This window comes from Cavia porcellus, unplaced genomic scaffold (assembly GCF_034190915.1).
Source record: "Cavia porcellus strain 051 isolate PalLab524CR breed Dunkin Hartley unplaced genomic scaffold, mCavPor4.1 scaffold_19, whole genome shotgun sequence".
NCBI classification, from domain to species: domain Eukaryota; kingdom Metazoa; phylum Chordata; class Mammalia; order Rodentia; family Caviidae; genus Cavia; species Cavia porcellus.
In genome coordinates, this window is record NW_026947502.1 from 3,650,942 (window position 1) to 3,678,167 (window position 27,226).

General features: G+C 39.9%; 1 protein-coding gene across 19 annotated transcripts in view; it reads right to left on the reverse strand.

Moving 5' to 3' along the window:
- Rapgef6 (Rap guanine nucleotide exchange factor 6) overlaps positions 1-27,226 on the reverse strand; it is a 221,301-nt gene that overhangs the window by 111,733 nt on the left and 82,342 nt on the right. For 18 of the 19 annotated variants that reach the window (XM_063230567.1, XM_063230557.1, XM_063230561.1 and 15 more), the window contains one exon: positions 21,197-21,340. In XM_063230567.1, coding sequence (XP_063086637.1) covers positions 21,197-21,340 — 144 coding nt within the window. Of the gene's footprint in view, positions 1-21,196; positions 21,341-22,799; positions 24,233-27,226 lie in introns of those variants that run through there. The other variant, XM_063230571.1, reaches the window with a different exon arrangement.

Genomic DNA, 27,226 nt, shown 5'->3' on the forward strand with positions numbered 1-27,226 from the left:
GGCCGAGGTGGCAGGGGAGGGCAGATACCCAGAGAGCTGCACCCTGCTCTCTTCGACCTGGCACTCCTCAAGTTCATGCGCTGGAACCATAAAGACAGTTTTTAAAAATGACTAGTAAAAAGCAATCATATTTACACAGAACCTTAAGAATAATTCATACCCTTAACCCAAAATTTAATTTCTGTGAATCAATCCTAAAGAAATGATCAGTCATGCACAGATTTATTCATAAAAGTTGTAACAGGAGAAAAATTGAAAGCTGCACAACACTTTGATACAACACTCATACAGTATAGTAACATTAAAAAATACTTTGCGGGGGCTGGGAATTTAGCTCAGCGGCATAAGCGCCTGCCTTACAAGCAGGCAGTCGTGAGTTCAATCCCCGGTACTGATAAAAAGGAAAAAGACAAAAAAACCCACAAAACTTTGGGAACATTTTAATTACATGAGAAATAAAGATATGTAACTGAATATTCAGTATTATCTAGACTAGTTAAAATCTGAATTAATCAAGATACATTTATTTAAATATCAGCAATTTATCTCTCATTTGGAGGACTGTGACAGTTTATTTAAATACTCTTTTATTTTTTTCCTACATTTCTACAATGAACATTTTTTTCACAAAAATTTTAAAAACATGCTTGAAACCTGTATTTGTCCTGTTTAATTTTAGTTGTATCACTCTATTTTTTCTTTGACTATCCATGAACTCACAACTCTCTAACTAGGTATAAGAACCTTCAATCAAAAACTTATTTTCCACAAGAAAAACATAGGGCACAATTCTGCTTAGAGATACCAGACATTTACAAACAAAAAGAGAAAATCCTTGAAGCTGTGGCAGAAATTATCCCCAAAGAATACAGTACCTATTCAGAGAACTCTGGACTGTAGATTGGGTGAGATTTTGAGGCAGGACTCCAAGTTTCTCAGGGGAAGTAGGATCACCACTCACGGTCTTACATACAAACGAGATAGCAAACTCTCCAGCTACAAACTTCCTGAGCTTAGAAGTGGTAGGTGGGTATTTATCATATTATCTACAAGTATTTACCACCAAGTCTTAAAAAAAAATCAAGATGGATCAAACCCACAAATATAAAGTTCACAAATGTAGAGAGTTTCTTCATCAAACAGTAACTACAGCATAAAGTTCAAACTAACTTTTCCTGATGGCTGATGCGACAGGGCTGTTTGTATCTTCTCCACCTTGATTTAATGAATGTTTGAACTGTTTGATCTGCTCACTGGCAGTCTACGAAGACAGTTCAGCAGTAACACGTTGAGACTACTGTTGTCTAGTTTCTCATTAGCAGGTACAGGACAGGAATCTACTGAACACACACACACACACACACACACACACACACACACACACACCCACCTTGGGGAAAAATATCCTTTGCTAAAAACCTTAGGAGGTCATACTCACAGTCAAGTGGTAGTATCTAACCCTTTTTCAGTGTAAACTCACAGATAATTTGATGTCCTAATAACCACCTCTTATTCAGCTGCGCTGACAAGTGTACCTTCATCGTTTTAAGTATGCTACACATTTAAACAAAACAGTGAGCCCTGCAGGAAAGAAAAGGTGTAACCACAGAAGTACCAAAGGAAAAAAAGAGTTGCTTGCTGCATGAGCAATGTGTGAACATAAAGTGCTAAGAACAGACTGCAGAATGCCTGCAGTCATAGAATGCCTACCACCTACTGCACTATCCCAGAACAAAAGATGAGGCAGAAAGAAAATGCATAGTCTGAGCAAATGAAAGTGTTCGTACAAACAGTGTGGTTCATGGAAACACCTGTTTTCCCTCAAGGAGTCTGGAATTCTGGTAAGTGGCAGGCAGAAGGCTTCTACTATGTAACATATTCCCAATAAAAACACTGATTACCAAGCTTTAAAAAGCTTCCTGGGTAGGTAGCAATTCATACTTCTTGTCCCAAATTGTTGCTGCAAGAATTAAGACTATCCCATGTGACTCAATGGGTGACGATTCTCAGAAGCTTGTGCCTAATTTCTGCAGCTCCTTTTCTCACAAGCCTTTTCCCCTTACTGATTTTGCTCCTTCCCTGTAATAAATCATGGCCACAGAGGGCAGAGGAAGACTGAGCAAAAGCAAGTCCTTCAAATTTAAAAGCATACAGTATAATGTTGCCATTTCCATGCCTCTTTCCAGGTGTTCCTTTAGGGACAGCTGGCTGATTTTGTCTCTGCGTGTGAGGTAATGAAGAAGGAAGGTCAGAGACTTACTCTGCACCTAAGAATATAAAAAGTACCGTACTAAAGGCAACACAGTGAACAAGGGAAAAAAGATAGCTCTACTGAGGATCTTCAGATCCAGTTAAGAAAACCACCAATACTGAGACAGTGTTGTTTAAAAGTATAGTCACAGGAAAAAAGAAATATTAAGGAGAAGGTCTATAATTCCATAAATGAAGTACTTAAGCACCAACAAGTTTTTAAACCTTTGAAGAATATGCAGGTTCAAATTATATTTTTATAAAAATATGAATGGTGTGTCATGTTTCAGAGAGTCAATTCAGGTCAAAAAAAGGCGAATTTGGTGCTTGGGTGAAATCAGGATGTTTCACTCTTCTTGGTCATGGTTTAATTTTTAGCATTTATTTTTAGATATATTTCAATAATATTCAACACACTATATCTGAAAATGTTCAGATGTTTAATGTTTTTCAAAATAAAACATTAATTTTATATCAAAATGTTTAAGCATTTAGAAATTTTTAAATAAGGTATCAATTTTATTTTCCATTACCCTCAGAGTAAACTGGCATTATATGAGTATACTGCATGTAAGTGGTGTAACACCATATGGGACCAATGAATAAAAGTATACTCTGTAAACTGGAAGTGTCAGAGAAGGTTTCTGACCAAAGGTCAAGGACTCAGGCAATGGGGTACATGCCTGTAACCCCAGCACCTTGCAAGGCTGAGGCAGGATCATAAATAGTATGAGCCCAATTTACTTAAAATAAAAAAACAACAAAAAAGGTCAGAGAATGTAGCTCAGTGTGAAGGTTATAGGCTCAACACTCAGTATAGTATCTCTCTCCAACATACACATGCACATGTGTGCATACACACATGAGAAAAACTGCTTAAAAGAGCCATGGACGAGTGGAGTCTTGGGAACTAAGCAGGACTTTATCAGAAAGACATACTGGGGTCCCTCGCTGCAGCAATGCAAGTGGGAGCCTCAGGAGCTTGGCTCAGAGACACACATCTCAGATCGTGTCAAGAACATGGCAGACAAGCATGATGCGGGGGGGGGGGGCTGCCAGCTTTGATAAAGCCACACTGAAGACAACAGCCACAAAGGAGATCACCCTGCCAACCAAAAGACCATCATGCAGGACAAGTGGACTGAAACTTCCTAAGAGCCTAAGGGATCCCTCATCCCCATCATCTCTGAGATACTCCACTCAGTCATGATGGGAAGGAAAAGCCACCTGCAAGATGGACATGAGCCCCAAGTGGCACTGTGAACCTTGCATTGTGCAGTGCCACTGGCCTAACGGACTCGTAGGGAAGCCCCCAACCACAAACTTGTGAGTCTTTGAGGGGGATCCCTCCCCACCTGGGACTGCCAAATTTCTTCAGTTTGCCCTAGGATATTACAAAAAATTACTTGTATGATAAATGAAAATAAAACACATCTCATGGCATGGGGAAAAATAAAATGATGTGGTAGAATACCAGACTGGTAAAAGGAGCAAATGGAATGGCAAAGTTCAAATTGATTCATCGAAGTTCAGAATTATTTTTAAAGAAGTCAGCTGTCAATCAGCCCTGTCCAGAAAAGGAGAATGAGATCCAAAAAAGGAACCTCTAAATGGGACCAGAGGCTAAAGGAGGATTGTAATCACATAAGGAAAGGACAATACTCCATATAATCTCAAGATAGTATCCTGCACTTGGAGGAAAATAGGCTAACTTCTAACAAGGAGAAGTGACTCAAAAATTAACATATGTATCACTGACAAAATATTTTTGTTCATAATGAAACACATACAAAATCCCCAAAAATCTAAAGGAGAAGATATGATACACAAAAATCCTATTCTCTCCTACTACTGTTTACCTCCCATGTCCTGAAACGATTCTGCAATATAAATTTGAAGACACACATGAGAGCTGGCCATGTGGACCGCTGAGAAAGAAGGCCTCATGCACGACAGTAGAAGCCTCTCAGTCAGGTTTTGCTTTCTGTGTTTCAGTTACTGCGCCAAACTACAGTTTGAAAATATTAAGTGGTAAATTCTAGAAATATACAAATCTTAAGTATGAAATTACATACTGCTCTGAATAGCATGAGATTTCCCACTGCCCTGCTCCTTCCCACCTCAGAGAAGCACCTCATTCCTTTGCTGAGCATACCCCTGCCCAATGACTTGCTTATTGGTCGACAGCATCTGAGTCCAAGTAACTGCTATTTTACTAAATAATTTAAAGAGCAAAGAGCAGTGATGGTGACGACTCAGGTGTGCCAAAGCATAAAGTACCACCTTTAACAGAAAAGGTCAAAGTCTTTGATCTAAGAGAAAAACTTATATTCTGATATTGCTATATCTATGATAAGCACAAATATTCTCCCCATGAAATTGTAAGAACAAACCCTAGTTTTGACATCACAACTAAAAGTGCAAAATCTACCATGTGTAAGTAAGTTGTACTTAGTTGAGGTGGAATAATTAAATGAGAGTAGAAGTCATGAAGAGAAAATGTGTTTTAATTTAATTTTTTTTAATTTTTAATTTTCTTAAAGGCAGAGTTTCACTACGCAGTTCAGGCTAGCTTTAAGCTCCCTTTGTAGCCCAGATTGGCTTTGAACTCACAATGACCATCCTGCCTCAGCCTCTTGAGTACCGGGATTACAGGTGTGCACCACTAGACCCGGTGCTCAAAATGTGTTTTAACTGATGGCAGCATGCTGCAGCACAGAGCAGAGTCTACTATGAAGATTTCCACAAGGGGGCCCCCAAATGAAAGACACCAAGCCACTTACTGCAAATAAAGGATGGTTATTAAGATTTAGGAATGGAAGAGACCGAAAAATATAAAAATTATTGGAGAGGCTACCTCTATCAACAAAGAAGATGCTACCATACGGGAAGAGAGAAGTCAGCTGACTGTTGTTTGTGTTACTTTGGGGAAGTTTCATTTTACTTTTCCTAATTCTATCCCTTTGTTCTGACTCTTTAACATCCTTGTTTTCATTTACCTTAATATATTTACATATCTTGGTAAACACATTTACATTTAGGTAAGGAATAAACATTATTTTGTAAGCAATAGAAACAAAGATAGTTTTTAATAGTACTACTAATAGTAACATGAAACAGCTAACAATGTTTTTCCGAGCACCAAACACGAGATAAAGCCCTTTATGTGTTGTATATTCTCCAATCCTGTTACAAACCTGTAAGTTATATATTAAAACATGCTTCCAATCCCTAGCACTGCAAAACACAAAATAAAAAAAGGTGATAGATACAACCCATCTAAAACCACACAGAAAAGCTAAGCAGTTGACTCAAGAATAAGTACTATTATTTTCTTTGGCAAGCAATGTGCTCTAAAGGATACTACAATGATAGGTTCACATTGTCAAGGCACATACATTCTGACAGAAGAGGCAGACACTTGGATAAACAACTGCAATGTAGTGTAGTGACCTGTACATACAGGGCATTATGGGAACACACACATATGTATACCTAACCCTTCCCCAGGGACAACTATGCAGTCCTTGCAAGATGGTGTGGAAGTCTTAAAGATGAGTGGACTTTTGTTAAACACACCAAAGAATGAAAGGGCATTCTGATTAAAAGGAGTAACACATACAACAGACATACACAAAACCATAGTTTTTCAAGGGTCATCAAATTTGCCATGGCTATTTACATACATGTAAATTATTCAAAATCAGAGTCAAATCATTTTAGATCCTTGGTCACACTAGCTAGATTTTAAGTGCTCACTAAAAACATGTGGATAGCTGCTACCAATTTGAACAGCACAGATATAAAACATTTCCGTCAATGCTGCAAGTTCTACTAGTCAGAAATGGTACACATTATGCAGGTCTCCACAGGCCAGGCCACTGCAACTTCTGTTAGACCGTGGCAGATGATGAAAAGATTTAAGAGATTAAAACATGAGAAACTGTTAGAGCGCCATCTAAAACTGATAGAAGCGAGCCAGTGAAGCAGCTGGTGACAGGGAAATAGGGGAGAATGTAGGAATAGGGCTAAAATTAGGGAAAACTGTTCAGAAAGAAGCAAAAACAAATTTCTAACTCAAAGTTTAAAAAAAGGCCAAGTAGATTTATTTATAAAGAGATTGTACATTACTTTTTAAAACATTCTCAAACCTAAATTGAAAACACTGTTTCTACTGTGAAGAGAAGCTAAGGGAGTTTGGCAGTGGTTACTGCAACAGTCTGACAGTGAAAAAGATGAATAGCAAGGTAATGATGAGGGCAAGGTTTTATCCTCAGAACTTTTAAACATTGGAGTGAAAAAATCCACAAATATTACTGATTAGACTATGAATATACGTCTACATTCCAAATACTCCAGCAGTCAACCCATAAAAAAGGCATGCAAGTACTATCCTTGATGTTGGAGATGAAGCGATCAAAGCAAGAGATTTAGACAAATTGCCCCAATCATGTAGCTTACCCAAATGCTGCAGTCTTTTTACTTGGCCTAATTACCTTCTTACTCATCTAATATTTCTCAGTAACATCTTTTTATTATTTTTCAATACCAAATATATCTTTTTCAAAAGTTAAAGCTCTGAGATTCCTGAGAACATCTGAAAACTTTAAAATTTGTTGCAAGCTCTGAAAAGATTTAACTATTTTATAAAACAATGTGTACTGATTAAGTACACAAAAAGATGTTCAACACTGTAACTCATCAAATACTTAAAACTAAAATGTGATACCACTACCCATTATTAGGATTTTAAAATAATATTAATGAAATCTGACCATATCAAATATCAACTGAAGATAAGGAACAATGGTCATTATCACAGATAACAAAAAATGCAAACTGGTAAAACCTCCAGGTCTGGACAACTATTTAGAAGATAACAATAGGCAATATAGTAACAATTGTGGATTTCCTACTGTCCTTTCACTGTTTTATTTTACTCCCTTTAAAATAAAATAAAATAAAATAAAATAAAGATTGTGACTGTCCTTGCAAAATGAGGTGTGACAATCAACAGCTGGGACTCTCAGACACTGGAAAATAATAACATGGGAAGGTAAAAAAGAGAAGTATGCCCTAGGAAACCAAGAAGATCTGACAGGAGAATTAAAACCTACACAGAAACTGAAGGGACAGAATACAAGGCAGGGAAGGGAAGGAACAATCTATGCTTTCTCCCCAGATGCCATCTCCTGGCTCAGGAGAAAGGGTGACCTACACTACTGAAACAAGGTGAAAGCATGGGGCCCCAGAGGGCTTCAGGGAGCAATGTGCCCAGTGGGCGCTGCAAGCTGCAGAGAAAGCATGCAGGCTACAACTGGTGAGTGGCTGCAGTCCCAATATCCACATATTCCTTGGAAAGAGTGCTTGGCAGGAGCACATGCTGGGGAAGACTTGGTTGGTCTGAAGCTGAGATGCAGAGCTACCATGTAATAGCTCCAACACAGGGCTCAGTGTTATGCTCCCACAGTGCCTCGGTGACAGACAGCCATGGTAGGGCTAGGGTGGCTGCAGTGAGGTTTGAAAGAACTGTGGTCAGGTCTCCTAAGAGGTTTATGCTAAAGGATACAGGCCCTGCCCCTAAGGCCAGAGTTAGGGTTCAGCCTGAACTGCTCTGAAAGTTGTGGCCTTGGCACACTGGCCCCAAATGCTACTATGCTGGTACCTGCGTCTAGCATGGATCGAGGACCTGACTACTTTCCTGATCTACCACTGTGAGCGGGGACCTGTTTTGACTGGGACCCTCCCCAAAAATTATAGATCCTAAAAGAAAAGCACTCATTCAAAATCACTGAGATTTCTTTCTTTTGGTTTTATCTGTTTTTGTTCTTTTGCAGTTATTCATGAATATATATATTGATTTTATTTTTTTCTGTTTTTCCTTCTTTCCTTTCTTATCAGTTTATTTGGACTTTGGGAAGGTTTTCTTCTTCTTCCTTGCTTTTTAATTCTTTTTCTTATTTCTTTATTTTCCCTCTTATTTTATTTTGTTTTTTGAGACAGGGTCTTATTATGTAGGTCAGGCTGGCCTTGAACTCATGGTGATTCTCTTGCCTCAGCCTCCTCAGTACTGGGATTAAAGATGTGCCCCACCACATCCAGTTTTCTTTTAATTTTTTTCTTCTATTTTTAACAGTATGGTTTTGTTGTTGGTTTGGTACTTGGGATCAAACTTGTGACCTCGCGCTTGCGGCCCTTAAGCCACTGAGCTAAATCCTTGGCTTTTTCTCTTATTTTTACTTCCTGTATAATTTCCTTTTTTCCTGCCAGTTTAATAAAATACATAATTGTTGGGAGCCGCAGCCCCGAGCCCGGTCGCCTCACTTGGCGGACGTGAGGCCTGTAGTAAAGAGTAAAGCCTGAGGTAGATTACCCCTCCCATCGAGCACGTTAGTTTCCTGCTTACCGCGTAAGCAACCCGCTCAACAATATAGTCTGCCTGGCAACTGATGATGTTAGCCAATCAGCTTGCCTTGCTCACTTTAACATGATTGGACACTGTATCCGTATATATACTGGTGCCACCCCTGGGGGGGAAGAAGAAGCCCGGAAGTAGAAGCCCAGAAGGAGCCGCGGGGAGCGGACCAAAGGAGGCTTCGGCTGGGAGCAATCCCAGGGCAGGCTGTACGGAGAAGAAAAATAAAAGAAAAGGTTGTCCACTGCCAGACTTTGTCGTGTGTCCTTCCTGCCGGCCGGGAGCGGACATCGACATTTGGAGGCCCGCACGGGGACTGATCACCCCCGAGACGTGACAGCGGACAACGCTCCAGTACAGAGCTGCGAGACAGGTGAGTTGGGGATAAGCCTGGGCTCTGGGTGGCGCGCACCTACAGGGCTTTTAGACTCCCCTCAGGCTCACGCGTAAGTGGCGGATTCCTTGGGCCTCACGCGGTGAGTAACATATTAAAAAATGGGAAACATGCTAGGTAGTAACATTAAGAGCGAGGGTGGTTGTGGAGAAAGCTCTCAAGAGCTTACAAAAGTACGCAGGGTATTTGAGCAGGCCCAGTCGGGGAGCTCCCGAGAGGGGCCCGTCAAGGGGAACAAAGATGCTAAGGAGAAGGACGGGGCTCTAGCCTCGGAGTCGTCTGACTCCGAGGACGAGGGAAAGTTGAATGGCAAGGAGGCCAAAGAGACCAGCTGTCAGGAGCCCAAGTCGCTCGATAAGGAGTCACAGGGTTCTTTTCCAGTGTTGCGCCGCGAATTGCGCTCTGCTCAACCTGGTCTGCGGAGGAGTAGAGAGCTCCTGAGCGCTCCCCGGCGCGAGAGGGAGGCGATCCCTCGCCACGAGGCGGCCGCCTGGGAGCTCCCTCCCCTTTCGCCAGAACAGGAAGTGATGCACGGGCCCCCATTTTCCGCCCAATCACGGCCGCTGTCTTATGCTCCGCCGCCGGCGGGTCGGTATTTTTACAGGCGGCTTTGGCAGGGGGGACGCTTGTCTCATGAGGTACATCCACCTGGGATAGATAGTGGCCCCTACGGGATATTTCCTGTACAAGTAGCTATGGGCCAGGGACGCAATGCATGGGAGCCTTTTGAGATAAAGCAGATTAGAGAACTTAAAAATGCAGTTACAACCTTTGGGCCGACTGCGCCTTACACCATTGCCATGCTGGAGAACCTGTCTTCTGGGCCCCTCACCCCCGTGGACTGGATTCAGCTGGCAAAGGTGTGTCTGCCCTCGGGTAGTTACCTGGATTGGCGAGCCTGGTACGCAGAGTTCTCTGCAGAGCAGGCTGAGAGAAACGCCAATCGGGGAAACCGGGGGTGGAACAAAGAAATGCTTATGGGAGAAGGTCGGCACGCTGATGATCAGACTCAGTTCCCCGGCGCTGTCTATGAACAAATCAATGCCATAGGGCTCCGCGCCTGGAAGCAGGTGAGTGGTGCCGGAACAGCCTCCTTGTGTCTTTCAAAAATAATTCAGGGTACCACAGAGCCATTTGTTGACTTTGTGGCCCGAATGCAAGATGCTGCCGATAAGATATTTTCTGATCCGGGAGTGGCTCGACCGCTGGTAAGGCAGCTGATTTTTGAGCAATGTACAAAGGAGTGCAAGGCAGCGATAGCTCCTCATAAGAACAAGGACCTCAACGCCTGGATTAGGATATGCAGAGAGATAGGGGGGCCGCTCTCCAACTCGGGAGTGGCTGCTCTCCTGGCCGCGGCTGTACAGCAGAGGGGACCTCGCGGGTTAGAAGGGGAATGTAAGGCTAAAGGGTGTTTTGCCTGCGGGGAGCCAGGACACATTAAACGTCATTGCCCAAACAATGCAGATGCTAGGCCTCGCCCTAGGAATGAAGAACCATATGTTTGTGGGCGATGCAAGAGGGGATCACACAAAGCTGAGGAGTGTAGGTCGGTCTTTGATGCTCAGGGCAACCGTATTTGTGGACGAGATGTTAGAGGGCCAAAAAACGGCCAGAGGGGGCCCCCTTCACAGGCGGGCCCCCACCCCAGAGACAGGACAGCTCAGGATGGCAGCCTTCAACAAGGGCCACCCCTGGGTCAGCAGGTGTGGACCTCAGTGTCGCCTCCAGACTTATATTAGTGCCTGATATGGGTGTTCAAGTGGTTGAAACCACCTTTAAGGGACCGTTACCCGAAAATTCCGTGGGTCTGGTGATCGGGAGATCCTCCACGGCCCTTCGGGGTCTCATAGTAGTCCCGGGGGTCATAGACTCAGACTACACAGGACACATTAAAATTATGGTTCAATCTCTTGTGGGTACTATGGTAATCAATAAAGGAGACAAGATAGCGCAGCTCTTGCTGCTCCCCAGTCTCCACAGGAGATTTCCCTCAAAGCAGAAAATTAGAGAAAGTCAAGGTTTCGGTTCCTCAGGGGAAGTCTTCGAGGGACTCCATATAATACTTGATAAAAGGCCCATGCTCTCACTTAAGGTCAATGGCAAGAATATAACAGGGCTCCTAGACACAGGAGCTGACCGTTCCATTATCTCTAGAAAGGATTGGCCCTCCAACTGGCCCACCAACACTGCAGATAACACGCTGCAGGGCCTGGGGATGGTGTCAGCTCCTCAGGTTAGTGCTTCAACCCTGCTCTGGTGCGATGAGGAGGGTCATCAGGGCCATTTCCAACCATTTGTGTTGCAGTTGCCAGTGTCTCTATGGGGAAGGGACATCCTCACTCAGATGGATGTCACGCTTACGTCAAACTGCTCCCCCCAGGCTAAGGATATACTCAGGAACCAGGGATATACCCCCGGCAAAGGCTTGGGCAATGCCCTACAGGGTCGGACATCCCCAATACCAGTAGAGAACAAAAAAGGTAGGCAAGGGCTGGGTTTTTCTTAGGGGCCGCTGAAGAAGCTCTCCTACCCACTTCGATCAAAATCACCTGGAGGTCAAATGATCCGGTTTGGGTACCTCAGTGGCCCCTGCCTAAGGAGAAGCTATTAGCCTTGTCAGAAATAGTCAGTACACAACTTAGATTAGGACACATTAAGCCGTCAACCTCCCCATGGAACACCCCCATTTTTATAATTAAGAAAAAGTCTGGCAAATGGAGGCTGCTCCATGATCTAAGGGCGGTCAACGCGCAGATGCAGTCCCTGGGGGCGGTCCAGAGGGGGCTGCCAGCTCTCTCAGCCATCCCTCAGTCCTGGCCAGTTTATGTTATAGATCTTAGAGACTGTTTCTTCTCAATCCCCCTGCATCCAGAGGACACTCATAGGTTCGCCTTTACTTTACCCACCATTAACCAAGAAAGCCCTGATCTAATTAGATCCACTTCCACAGTGGCTGGGCTGTTCCTGTCTATCCAGACATTGCTCCAGAACAGACACCATAAGGTCTTCACCACCCACATAAGAGCACATACATCCCTGCCAGGGCCTATGGCACAGGGGAATGCGGCTGCTGATACTGCCACTCGCCCGTTATGGATTTTTACCTTACTAACACCAATCGAGCGAGCCCGTGCCTTCCATGATAAGTTTCATGTCAATGCCAGGACACTAGCAAACCATTTCCATGTTTCCAGAGCAGATGCACGAGATATCGTGCGACTATGTGACTCCTGTGCCACATACAAACCTGCCATACCGATGGGAGTAAACCCTCGAGGTTTGATCCCTGGTGATGTTTGGCAGATGGACATCACACATATACAGGAGTTTGGGACTCTTAAATATGTTCATGTTTCCACAGACACCTGTTCTCACGTCATATTCGCAACAGCAGAAACAGGTGAAAAAGTGTCTAATGTGATCAATCATTGCCTGGCGGCTTGGGCCGCATGGGGCAAACCAAAAATATTAAAAACTGATAATAGACCAGCCTATATAGGCAAAGCCTTCAATGAGGTCTGCAAAATGATAGAGGTTCAATTAAAACATGGTATCCCATACAATCCCCAAGGTCAAGGAATCATTGAGAGGGCTCATAGAAGCCTCAAAGAAATTTTACAAAAACAAAAAGGGGGAGTAGGCCAAGGCCTGGCCCCAAAGGCACGATTATCCATGGCACTATTCACACACAATTTTTTAAATTTAAATAATGATAATTGCTCCCCAGCCGTGGAGCACTGCAACCCTTCCCCCAACCATAAAGGGTGGGTGAAGTGGAAAGATGTCCTGACAGGACAATGGATGGGCCCGGATCCAGTGGTCAGCTGGAACCGAGGCGCGGTTTGTGTTTTCCCACAGGAATCGGGACGAGAACCACTGTGGGTACCGGAGAGACTGACACGGGCGACAAAGCCCTCGACTGAAGATCAGACCTGCCCTACCGGAGATCCATCACAGACCAACCAACAAGATGAATAGAAATAGCGGTAGCCCGAAATGGACAAGAAGATCCTCAGGCATATGCATGACTCGCTCGCCTAGCCTACGACCGAGTCTAGGGACGGTGAGCTTCCCACACTCCTCCTCTAAAAAAAAATTATGACATAGCTGGGTAGGAGAGTCAATGACGGGTAAGAGCGTACTCCCCCGGTGCGACTCAACCTAAGCCAGGCCCTACCCCATCCTGCACGTAAGCCGCTGGACTGTTAGATGCTGCCCAGGTCTAAATTTCTCTCTGAGGGGATTTCTTTACGGAGAGGAAATGAGTGCAAGCTTGTGTGCATCCAGGTTCCGTCCAGTTTGTGCCTGGCCCTAGAAAAAGGACGAGGGCCTCAGGGCCTTGGCAGACCATGGGACGGCCGACCAGGGTCTAAGCCAAGGACCTACGGTGGGCCTACGCATAGGGCATAAGCCTCTGCACCCAGTCCAGAAAGGGCTACGATGCGCACATTCATAAAAAATAAAAAAGGGGGAGATGTTGGGAGCCGCAGCCCCGAGCCCGGTCGCCTCACTTGGCGGACGTGAGGCCTGTAGTAAAGAGTAAAGCCTGAGGTAGATTACCCCTCCCATCGAGCACGTTAGTTTCCTGCTTACCGCGTAAGCAACCCGCTCAACAATATAGTCTGCCTGGCAACTGATGATGTTAGCCAATCAGCTTGCCTTGCTCACTTTAACATGATTGGACACTGTATCCGTATATATACTGGTGCCACCCCTGGGGGGGAAGAAGAAGCCCGGAAGTAGAAGCCCAGAAGGAGCCGCGGGGAGCGGACCAAAGGAGGCTTCGGCTGGGAGCGATCCCAGGGCAGGCTGTACGGAGAAGAAAAATAAAAGAAAAGGTTGTCCACTGCCAGACTTTGTCGTGTGTCCTTCCTGCCGGCCGGGAGCGGACATCGACACATGATTATGTACCACTATGTACCATTAATGTTACAAATAGTTCTAATTACATTTATTGGTCTTTTTTTACTAATGAAATTAAATCAGAGCCTCCTGATAGCAAGGCATACAAATTAAGTCTCTTTCTGAACATGTTAAATGTGTGTAATAGTTTGGAAGTACTCCATTTTGATTATATTGGTTTTGCTTATAGAGAAACAGGATATCTTTCCATTTTATGATGTCCTCTTTAATAGCCTCTTTCAAAGGTCTTTTACTTCTTAGTTCCAAATTTTTTTACTTTTCTTGGTGCTATTGTGAAAAGTACTGGCTTCTTAACTTCTCTCAGTAACATGTAAAAATGTCACTTTATATGAATGTTATCATAAAATAGGATCCTGAGCAATATGCCTACTGCTCATTTTGGTATACTCAGGAAACCAGTGTATCAAAACCAAGGCAACACTCTCCAGTGTATAGGAGGGCTTAAAGCAAATCAGCATCAGCCCCAAGAGGAAACATGAGCTCATATAATGAGAAGCAAATAATATATTAAAGATATATTAGCAATTTTTCCTGGAATTTTTTCTGAAACAATTAAGATATGGGCACACATGTCCCCAAAGATACCTATTAGAAACTTAAAAAAAAAATGCACAATTAGAAACAATTTAAATGATCAAATATTGAAAACTGAATAAATTATGGCCCCAACTTACAATGGAGTACAAAGCAACCTGTGATAGGACATGGTTATAGGCCTAGCTATTTGTGAAGCTGAGGGTTGAGAACTGGTTGAGCCAAGAGTTTGAGACCAGCATGGGCAACCAGCAAGAGCCTATCTAGAATAAGGCAAAGTAAGGTAAGGAAAAACCCAAATAATGTTATAAAAAATTATTTAACAGCATTCAAAGATGTTCTATATATATTTTAAAACTCATGGGAAAGAGATGGACATACAGTTTCAGGAGGCTTACAGGATTCCAAACAGACATGACCAGAAAACTCATGCTATATATCAGTAAGTAGCACATTATCATTAAGCTGTCAAAGCACAAGAGAACAAGAATTCTAGAAACTTCAAGAGAATAATGCCAAATCACATTTAATAGTATCTCCATCATCTCAAACACAGATTTCTCTGCAGAAACCTCATCAGCCAGGAGGGAACTCAATAAATGCATTTCAAATACTGAAATAAACTGCCAACCAAGAGCACTATGCCCAGCACAGATAGCCTTTAAAAATGAAAGAGTATTAAATAAAATCTTCAAAGGCAAGCAAAAGCAATTCAGCAAAGGCAATTCAGTACCACAAACAAAAGATGTCTAATGAAATCCTCTAGAAGTAAAAGAAAAGCAAGCATCATCATGAACTCACATAAAGGTATAAATCTCACATGAACAGACACACTAAAGAGACATAAGGGGTGGGGGGGAACTAAGCTCTGTCAGTACAGCAAGCCAGAAAGATTAACAACAGAGAAACAGAAGGACAAAGGGTATTCAAAACAGGGGCTGGGGATTTAGCTCAGCTGCATAAGTGCCTGCCTTCCAAGCAGGCAGTCGTGAGTTTGATCCTTAGTACCGATAAAAATGAAAAAGACAAAAAAAAAAAAAAAAAAAAAAAAAAAAAAAAAGGGTATTCAAAACAATTAGAAGAAAATTAACAAAATGGCAGAATTTTCAGCCTATATAATCTTAAATATATATAAATAAGTTCTCCAATTAAATTATACACATATATAACAATAATATGCTGTTTTTAAAAACTCATTTTTTGATTAAACACACACACACAAAAAAGGAAAAGATGTTATTCTACTCACAAAGAAACTAAAAGGGAACAGAAATAGCTATGCTTATATCTAACAAAACAGACCCTAGGACAACATACTCTAGAAACAAATGTGATCATCATCACCTTGTATTATGCTTTTACATTATCTATTATGTCCACCCTTTTGATTTGACTGACTCTGTTCTGTTATGTCACATTTGGTTCTACTCTCTTCCAAAAAAGCAATAAGAACTGTGGGAGCAACAAAACCCAAAATGTGTAATTGTCATTGTACAAAAGAGAGGAAAAGAAAGTGCTCTAAACAATATAACTGCATGTATATTTAAGTGTATAAGATAGATAATGATATTACTGAGTTTTGTTGGATCATTGAACAGAACTGTTTGCAGTCTCACTGTTGGAATGTCCACTTTATAAGCTTTAATTTTGTAACTTGAACAATTATTTCTAAGATGACAATATGTAATCCATTAACTAGTGATTTCCTACTGTTTATTTTTTTCTGTAAATCTGTATAACTTGTACCCTTTCTCTGCTTTTTTTCTTTTTCTCCTTAAATAAAATTAAAAACAAAACAAAACAAAACAAAAAAAAAACAAATGTGATCATCAATCATACATAATGATCAAGGGATCAATTTGACAAATATATTATGCACCTACTGCTGGAGCATTCATCAACAGATTCCCCCACCTCGCCCAACACCAACAAAGAGACATTGGAGTTAAACTATATTACAGACTGAATGAACCTAACAGATATCTACAGAGCCTTTTGCACAATAGCTGCAGGATATATTCTTTTCATCAGTATATGGAAGTTTCTTTAGAACAGATCATATATTAAGCCACAAAACAAGTCTTTTTTTAAAAAAAAAGAGAATATATTTATAGAGAGAAAAAGCTTCTGTCAGGCAGAGACAGAGGGGTACATAAAATAAATCTTAAAATTTTTTTTCAGAGAGGATGTCACTATTTTAGTTCAGGCAGCCTAAGCTACCCTTAAACTTGTAATCCTCCTGCCTCAGCCTCTCTAACGCTGGGATTACTGATGTGTACCACAAGATCTGGCATCAATAATATTTTTAAACATCAAATCAGTATCTTTTCTGAGTACTATGTAATCAGAGTAGAAATAAACAACAAAAGAAACCAGTACATGGAGACAGAACTATATACTTTCAACACTAGGTCATGGAAGAAATCAAAAGTTTTAAAATTTCCTCAAAATAAAAAAAAAATATAACATACTAAAACTTACAAAATATAGCAAAAAGCATTACTAAAAGAAAAGTTTGTAGCAGTAAGTGGCTACGACAAAAGAACAGAAAAATTTCAAACGAACAACCTAATGATCAAAGACCTAGAAAAGCAGGAACAAATCAAAACCAAAATTAGTAGAAGGAAATAAACAGTATATATCAGATCAGAAATAAATAACTTTAAAATAGTATGAAAGATGAATGGAATGAAGCATTGGTGTCTTTAAAAGATAAAAATCTAAAAACTTTTAGCTAGACTACCAAAAAAAGTGTCAGAGGTGGAGACATTACAACTGATACCAATACAACTGATCATTACAGATGATAAAAAACTATAAGCTAATAAATTAGAAAATCTAAAAAAAGGTTAATAAACATAAATGACCTATAAAAATGTAACCATTAATAAGCAATAGGATTAAATCAATAAAAAAGAATCTTCCAATAAAGAAAGCCCCAGGATTGTGTAGCTTCCCTGAATTTTACCAAACCTCTAAGAACTAATGCCACTTTTCTCAACTTGTTCCCAAAAGCTGTCAATAAAATACCAGCACAATCCAACAGCACACAAAAAAGATCATTCACCATGATTATGCTGGATTTGTACCACAAAAGCAAGAGTGGTTTAACATAAGTAAATGAATAAACACATTACTATGTCGCCTCAATAGAGCAGATATAAAATACAAGGCATGCTGCTGATGAGGCCCACCTGATGAAAAGGCACCCTTGCAAAACACTGTGGTGTGTCTTCATCCACATTATTCAAAGGATCTAGCAACAGACCTGCTCTTTCCCCAAATTAAAATAACCATCAAAGTTAAAACATTTTGAATTAATTCAGGATATCATGGCAGCCCTGAAAATCTAAGTAAGGCATTCAAGAAAGAGGATTCCCACAACTGCTTTAGAAAGTGGCAAGACTGACAACGGTTTAAGTGTGTTAGAAATAAAAGGGAGTATTTTGAGGGAAATTAATGATAATATTTTTTCTGGTAGTAAATTTAAGAATGTTTTAACATTCACCGTATTTTTATCACATCTCATATTTGATCTCATCATTTATGCTGTATAAAAATCAAATAATAATTAAAAAAAAGTAGGTATAAAACCTGAAACTCTGAAATTACTAGAAGAAAACATAGGGGAAATATTTTTAGGACATTTCTACAGGCAGTGATTGTTTGGCTATGATTCCCAAAAAAACAAGTAACAAAGCAAAATTGGACATATGAGATCGCTTCAAATGAAACAGCTTCTATACAACAAAGGGACTGACTGATTGCTAGAATGAGGAAGTAAGGCACAGAACAGGAGAAAATATTGGCCAACTATTCATCTGACAGAATAACTACTCAGAAGGTAGAAAAAACTCAAAAAAAACTTAACAAGAAAAAAATCCATTTAGTACAGCTAAACAGGCAAATGATCTAAATGGGTATTTTCAAAGGAAGTAAAAAGCCAGGAATGGTGACACATACTTGCAATCCTAGCTACTCAGGAGGCTGAAGCAGGAAGATCTCAAGTTCAGGACAGTCTGGGCAACTCACTGAGACTCAGTCTCAAAAAACTGGAGATGTAAACTCATGGATAGAGCCCTCAACTATAGGCAAAGACCTGGGTTCAAATCCCCAGTTGAAGAGAAGAAAGAGGAAGAAGAAATATAAATGGCCCACAAATATATATTTGTGTTCTATATCATTAGCTATCTAAGAGATGCAAAAAACTAAAAATATATAGGATATGATTCAACTATCCCACTTCCAGGTATCTACCTGGGAAATGAAATAAGCATATGAAAAACATATATGTAGCCATGTTTGCTGTGGCACTATCCACAATGCAGGATACAGAATCAACGTAAGTACCATTCAAGAGATGGGTGAATACAGAAAATGACACATATGTATCATTTTATATATACTTCTATATATCATTTTATGTAATATATACAGTATTATTCAGTCAAAAAGGAAAATGGAATTGTTTTTCAATAAAATGATGAAACCAGATAAGCTTATTTTCAATAAATAAACCAGACACAGAAGGACAAGTACTGTATGTTCTCTCTTATATGTAGAAGATTAAAATAAAATCAGTAAGAATGTAAAATGCTGTTTTCTATAAGGTGAGAAAGGTGGGAGTGCTACAGATAAACGGAGGCTGGGTTTGATCACTGTATGCAAGTTTAAAATATCACACTGAACTTTACTGCTATGTACAATTAACCCATGTTCATCAAAAATAAAATACTGAAGTAGAAAAAACTTAATACTGGGAGCCAAATAAATTATGGCATACTGTTATAGTGTAATACTATGTAACCATTAAGAATAAACCCTACAGGATTCAAGGATATTACATGGTATATATAGGTACTAAAGTCAGAAAATACTATATTTTTAATATAACTTTTACAAGTTGCCAGCCATATACCTGTAATCCCAGCACTTGGGAAGGTGAGGGAAGAGGACTAATGTGAGGTCAAGGCCAGTCTGAACTTTGTATTGAAACCCTGTCTCAAAAAGAAAAAATTTTTTCAAAAGTTATCAAAATAAGCTTACATATCTTTTGATATGTTCAAAAGCTTTATCAAAGAATATATGAAAGTTTGGGTGTGGTGGTACATGCCTGTAAACCCCAGCATTCAGGAAGTAGATGCAAGAGGATCTTTGTGGGTTCAAGGCCAGCTTGGGCTACACAGTGAGTTCAAGGCCAGCCTAAACTACACAGTGAGACACTAACTCAAACAAAACAAAACAAAACACACACACAAAAAGAATATATGAAATGCCTATCAACAATGATACAGGTGGTGAAAATGAATTTTTAATTTTTCAAACAGACACACATAAGGTAAAACAAGTTAGCTTACATTAATTAGTGACAGATATATATATGGTGTAAAATTTGTTAAATAAGAACAAGAAATGAACCTGTGTGTAGCTGTGGTTGCAATAAGACATTTTTCAACAGGCATTGTTTGTTGTCAGAAATAGAATGCATTTAGTCAATGAAATTAGATAGATATAACAAAATCTTCAGGAGATGTCTTAAAACTAATACTCTAGCACAAGCACTTTCCTAAGTCTTTCTTATTCAGAATACAGAATAACCGTATTTTTATTTTTGACAAAAAAGGCTGAAATTTTGCTATCAATATCCCTTTTCCTGATTACTATTTACACATAAACAAAGGAGAAAAAGTTGTACATTTTCTTGGTTTTTTTGTTTTTTGAGGCAGATTCTGACAGTGTAGTTCAGCCTGGCTCTGAACTCACTATGTAGCCTACGTTGGCCTCCAACCTACAGTGATCCTCCTGTCTCAATCTCTTGAGTGCTGGGATTACAGGTGAGTGCCACCATGCCTGGCCCCACTTGTATTTCGCCTATCACAATCCCTTGGAACTTTCTGGCTCAAAAACACACATGGAGGACTAGGGATGTAACTCAGTGATAGGACACATGCCTAGCACACATAGTGCCCTGGGTTCAATCTCCAGTAAACACACAAACAACAAACCAAACCCAAAACCAAAAAACACAGACTTGTTCAGGTTACCCTCTGTTCATTTATTAAGTTATTTTTCAATGTAAAAAACTTATCTACAATAAGCAAATGAAAGACTTCTGAAGAAACAGTTTATACTTCTAGTGTTACAAAATTATTACTTTCTATGCTTTTTAATATTTGCATGTGAAAAGATACATTCACCACTTGTACATGTCTGCACTGATAAGTATTATACATATTAGTTCCACAACCCAAGGGAAGAATTGCTTTGTTTTTATTTCTTTTGAATGCCTCTAAACAGGAGGCATTCAATTAGGAGAAAACCTTTCCATGAGCCAACTACCTGAGTTTTTTTTATTCTGATCTATATATCTTATACACTATCCATGCAATAGATTCCTAAAACTATTTCTGAAAAAAAAAAAAAAAAAAAAAACAAAAACCGAGAGAGAGAATAAAGTTTTTTTTACATGATTTAAACAAAAGTAAAATTTACACCGTCAGAGTATTTCTAACCGATTCAATTAAGTACTGTTTTTTAAAATTATACAGGTATAATTACCTGTCCAAAACTTGCATATATAGAGACTAAAGTCTTGCTATTTCCAAAAAATAGGTTATCTAAAGATGTTGTACATGAAAATTATGGGAGACATTTGAAATTTTCCTAAACATACTCACAGAAAGATAGCTGTTAATGTCCACATCATCAGTTATGGTTTGGCGTTCTCCTTTACAGTTAATTTTTCGAAACCTTCGTCGAGATTGTCTGGCAGGAATTTCTCTTTGTAGAATATCATCTTCATTATCTTTAGAATTCTCCACCTGAAACACACATTCATATTCCTGATTAAATATCCAATTTTTCCATGTTACTGACAGTCTATGGAGTTTTAAAAGGCTCATCAGGATGCTTCATTTACTTCTGGCAAGAAACTGCTTCAAGAAAAGTCTATAAAAGACAAAGCTGATGTGCTCAAAAAGATTAAAGGCGATGTGATTATAAAGACCTGCAGGCCACAGTTTCCTTTCAGGAAATTCTCTCTCTCTTTCTCTCTCATACACACACACACAAACACATATCTTCTAAGTCAAGTCACTTACCAGAAGTGAAGACTGTTAAGCACACCTACACATTCAATAATTACAGCTTCTAAGTCAATCTAATTACAAAGTGCCTGCTCATACATATATTTTACTAAGCCAACAATCATAGTCATGGTTCCAGTGAACTGCTGAAAGGTAAAAACACTTTGTTTATGCTTCATTCTCTGGTATTCATCCTAATGCCTAAAGCCAGGCAGGGTAGCAAAAGGCTATAATGCCAGCACTTGGAAAGCTGAGGCAAGAGAATTGCCATGAGTTCAACACCAGCCAGGGCTATATACTGAGTTCAAGGTCAGACTGTCTCCACAAACAAGAAAAATAAAAAACAAAACCAAAAAGGCTCATCTTAACCCATGATAGTATAAAGACTTACAAAAGTAATTTATAGGGGCTGGGGATTTAGCTCAGCGGCATAAGCGCCTGCCTTGCAAGTGTGTGGTCATGAGTTTGATCCCTGGTACTGGTAAAAATACAAAAATACAAAAAAAAAAAAAAAGGTAATTTATAAAAGTGGAGACACACATTAGCAAATGGGAACCAGAAATCTGAGTGTCTCCTGGGAGGTTGACCTAGCAAATAAGGGGGACTTCCTTCTACCATCTCTTTGAAGGCAAGTATTTTTATTACTATTTTGCTCTTTTCTGAGTAATGGTACTGCTCTATTCAATATTCTGTTTTGATATGTTCAAAAAAAAAAAAAAGTGGGGACACAGTAGGAGAGTCAGGACCCAAAATCCAAGGTAAAAATAAAATAAAAAGATCCAAGTGTCACTAAGAAGTTCATCAACTTCATATTGCCCCCAAAAGTGATGAAACAGAATAAAGATCAGAAAACACAATCCCTTATCAAACTGTAGATACTATTTTTCATAAAAACTAACATTTTGATTCATATATTTCTGCACAAATACAAAACACTCAGAATAGTCTGAACAACTTTGATAAAGGAACAGATTTTGAGCTCTAACCTCTTCAACCTCATGACTTACCACAAGTTACACCATTTAACACAAAACGGCACTGATATCACTAATATACCAAAGTGTACCAAAGTAGATATCCACATAATAGACAATTGATTACTGGCAAAGAAGAAAAAGGAATTAAGTGGAGAAAGGATTGTACCCTCAGTAAATACCCTGGAATAACTGGATATTCATGTGCAAAAAAGCCAAACCTTGTAGTACATCAAAAACTTCTTGAGACATCCAAAAGTCAACTCAAGATGGTTCACAGTAGGTTAAAGTGAAGACAAGTGTGACCTGAATTGTTGCTTTGGCTGAGGTCATTCTCCCTGGGACAAAAAGACTTGAACAGGATGTAGAAGGGAAAGCAGAATCTACAGAGATGCTCAGTGAAGGGAGGCACTGAATTTGCTTCTGAACAGGACATGTGGATGACAAAGGAGGCCACTATGCTTCTTTGTTTTTTTAACTAACTTATTTTTTAATATACATATACATGTTTTTTCTTTCAGCTTGTCACATTAATGAAACAATACAATGTTTACAGATGTGTCTTATTTATTTTACTAATAAGTATATTCTCAAAGCACATCCATTAAGTGTCCAGTTAACTGAGTAGTACTCCATTGTATAGAAATAGCACATCTTTTTTATCCATTCCTCAGTTGATGGGTATTTAAGTTGTTTTCAAGATCTGGCTATTACAAACTGTAATTTATAGCAATAAACATGGGTGCATATACATTGCTGTTGTATGATGTTTTTAATTCTTTTGAGAAGATACCAAGAATGAATAGCTGGGTCAAATGGGACCTCCAATCCTAGTTTTTTGAGGAATCTCCACGCTGATTTTCACAGTGGTTGCACCAGTCTGCATCACCACCAACAGTGAAGAGGGGTTCCTTTCCCTTTAGAAGCTCTAATTATTGAATGTGTAGGTGTGCTTTAGCATTTGTCATTGGTTGATTTCTTAATACTAGCCATTCTTTCTGGAGGTGAAATCTCAGTGCTGCTGAACGTTTTTTCACGTATTTATTTGCTGTTTGTACTTCTTCATCTGAAAAGTGGGTGTTCACCTCAGAAGATCATTTTGGATTGGGTCTTTAAATCTAGGACATTTTTTTGAGATCTGTGTATGTTCCTGATAATAACCCTTCATCTGAAGAACAGCTGGCAAACATTTTTTCCCACATTGTGGGTTGTTTCTTCACTCTGTTAGTGGTTTCTCTTGTTGTACAAAAGCTTTTTCAGTAGGATGAGATCCCATTTGTTGATTCTTCGTGGTAACTCCTGTGATTTCTGGGTTTTATTCATAGTCTTTGCCTCCACCAATGTCTTCAAGAGTTTTACCTACTCTATTTTCCAGCAGACTTAGTGTTTCTGTTTTAATATTCAGATCTCTAATCCATTCTGATTTTAGCTTAGTAGATGGTGAAAAATACGGGTCCGGTTTTAATCTTTGGCATGTGGAAAGTCAGTTTTTCCAGCACCATTTATTACAGAGGCTGTCCTTTCTAGTGAATGTGCTTAGCACCTTTGTCAAAGATGAGGTAGCTTATGTGTGTGGAGCTGTTTCAGTGTCTTTTAATCTATTCTGTTGATCTTTGGGTGGTTTTTTATTTTGCCAGTACCACACTGTTTTTATCACAGCAGCTTTAAAATTTCAAGTCAAGGGTTGTAATGCCCCGCTGTTAAAAAAAAAAAAAAAAAGATCAAGTAGAGAAAAAATCAATAGTAAAATATTAGAACTAAATCAATTTTTTGAGCAAAAGGACTTAGTAGGTGTATATAGAGTGCTCCACCCCACAACATCAGAATACACACTCTTCTCACATGGGACATTCTCCAAAATAGATCATATACTAGCTCATAGCACATGCTTAAGTAAATGTAAAGGAATTGAAATTATCCCATTATACCATCAGACCACAGTGCAATGAAATGGGAAATCTATGCCAAGAGAAACTACAAGAACTTCATCAACACATGGAAATTAAATAGTACCCTAGTGATCAACCAATGGGTCACAGATGAAAACAAAGAAGAAATTAGTTTTTACAGTTGAATGATAATGACAGTACAACATAGTGGAAATTTATGGGGCACAATGAAAGCAGTCTTAAGAAGGAAACTTATAGCAGTAAATACCCATTTCAGTAAAACAGAGTAGGCACATATAAACAACTTAATGTTAACCCTCAAACTTCTAGAAAGCTCATAAACCAAAAGCTCATACAAGGGAGAAAATTGTAAGAATTAGAGCAGAAATTAACACACTGGAGACTAAAAACAAGGCAAAGACTCAGTGAATCAAAAAGTTGGTTCTTCCAAAGATTAAATAAAATTGACAAACCCTTGCCCAACCTTATCAAAAAAGGAAAGAAAACACTCAAATCCATGCAATTAGGAATAAAAAGGATGAAATCACAACAGACCCTGAAGAATTTCAGAAAATCATCTACTCCTACTTTGAAAATTTGTATTCTAATTAAGTTGGAAAATACAGAAGAAATGGACAGATTGCTAGATATATATGAACTGCCGAAGTTGAACCAAGAAGATTATAAAAATCCTAAACAACCCAATATCAATAAATGAAATTAAAGACCTAATTAAAAATGTATCAACAAAGAAAAGTCCAGGCCCCTGTGGATTCACTGCTAAATTTTACAAGAAATTTAGTGACGACCTAACACCACTACTTCTCAAACTCTTTAATGGAATTGAAAGGGAAGCAGTACTCCTAGATTCATTCCTGCAATCAAGCATTACTCTGATTCCAAAACCAGAGAAGGACCCAACCAAGAGAATTACAGGCTAATCTCCCTAGTGAACATTGATACAGAAATCTTCAATAAGGTACTGGCAGACAGACTGCAGCAAATCGTCAAAAAGTTTGTAAACCATGATCAAATGGGATTCATCCTGGGGATACAGGGATGATTCAACATACATAAATCCATAAATGTAATACATCATACTAACAGAGCCAAGGACAAAAATCTTATGATCATCTCAATAGATACAGAAAAAGCTTTTGACAGAATCCAGCAGCCATTCATGATAAAAACCCTACTGAAATTGGAAAAGATAGTCTTTATTTCAATCTCATAAAAGCCATCTCTATGACATAATTTTCTTAAGTTTATCCATGTTTTTGGTAACTTCTGTAGTTATCTGAGAGATTATTTCTGATTTCATTTTTTTCCAGAGCCTCATTCAATTGCTTTGTTACCACTTCGGAGAGACCTGGTAGGGGCTTTCAGATTTCCAGCCTTACTGCCTGCTGGGTTTGCCTTTGGTGAATTAGGTGTCTGAGGCTGTGCCTTATTTAAGTGTCTTCTCATTTCTTAAACTGAACAAAACAAACAAGAAGAGAAAAACAAAACAAAACAAAACAAAAAAAAAAAAAGAAAATAGTCTACTTCCAGGATTCTCTCTGGACTCACTAACAGACAGCCTGTGGAGACAGTATCCTGAATTGTACCATTGTACCCCCACAACAGACAAGTTAGCAGGCCCGCCCCGAGACCAGATTCATTGGGCTCGCTGCAGTACAAGCAGTTTCCATGGGTCTGTGCTCAGCTAGGAGCTGCTGGAGGAAGCCAGTAGCAATTTTGGTTCTGGGCTTATCCTGCCTGAGTCCAAAATGGCTCCCAGCCAGTTGTTCTCTCCCAACAGAGGACCGAGTCCTCTGCACTCACCCCCAGACAGTACAGTCCTCCATGTCTGCCGCTCCCCTCCACTGCCAGGTCTCCCTGCAGAGGCCTCTGGGTTGCCAGCCACCATAGTCCCCATGACCATATGTCCCCAGCTTCCCATAGCTCCCCTCACACAGTGAGTTTGACTCTGGGCGAAGGTGTCTCCAGCTACTGCCACCTTCTTTGTTGAAGTTTTTCTTTTTACTCTTTCAGTGGGCTTCAATTCAGATCTCAGACTCTTCCTGGGTCTAAAGGATCCACTTCCTTCTTGCTTTCCTCATTCCTGTGTCTAGATGATGTCTCTCAGATAGGCTGTCTTCTCTGTTGCTTAATACTCTGGCATCTTCCCCAAGATGAAATAGTTTTAATGAAAGTCCAATATTAAATGATTCTTAATTTTTACTATCTGTCATTAATGTTGTAGTCAGCGGTTGGGAGGAGAACAACTAAAATCAGGACAAGGAGTTTATAGTATTATTTTATGGTGGTCACCCAGAGTTAACACAAGAAAATGCAGATCTATCTACAATACCAAAGACATAGACTATTCAGCCAAGGGCCTGAGTCCCACAGCAATGTCCCACAGAAGTCCAGATGAAAACTCATGACAATGCCTCCCACGAGTCCAACTGGAGGTCTAGAGCCCACAAGAAGGACTCACACCAGTCTCTTTTACGGGTCCGTGCTGGGAAGGCCCAAAGATCAGCGGTGGAAGCTACGAAATCTATGCCAGAGGGGTGAAGGAACTGTACTGGTAGGCTGAGGGTTCTACACTGGAGCCGACAAGTCACACTCACAACAAAGACCAGGGCTGTCCTGAAAAGCACCACAGCCATCCTTGGCAACATGGAGGCCCTGAACTCCTCCAACAACAAGCATAGTTGAGTACATGCCAGGAAGCCAGCACGATGAGTTCAGCCTGGAGATTAAGCAGCACA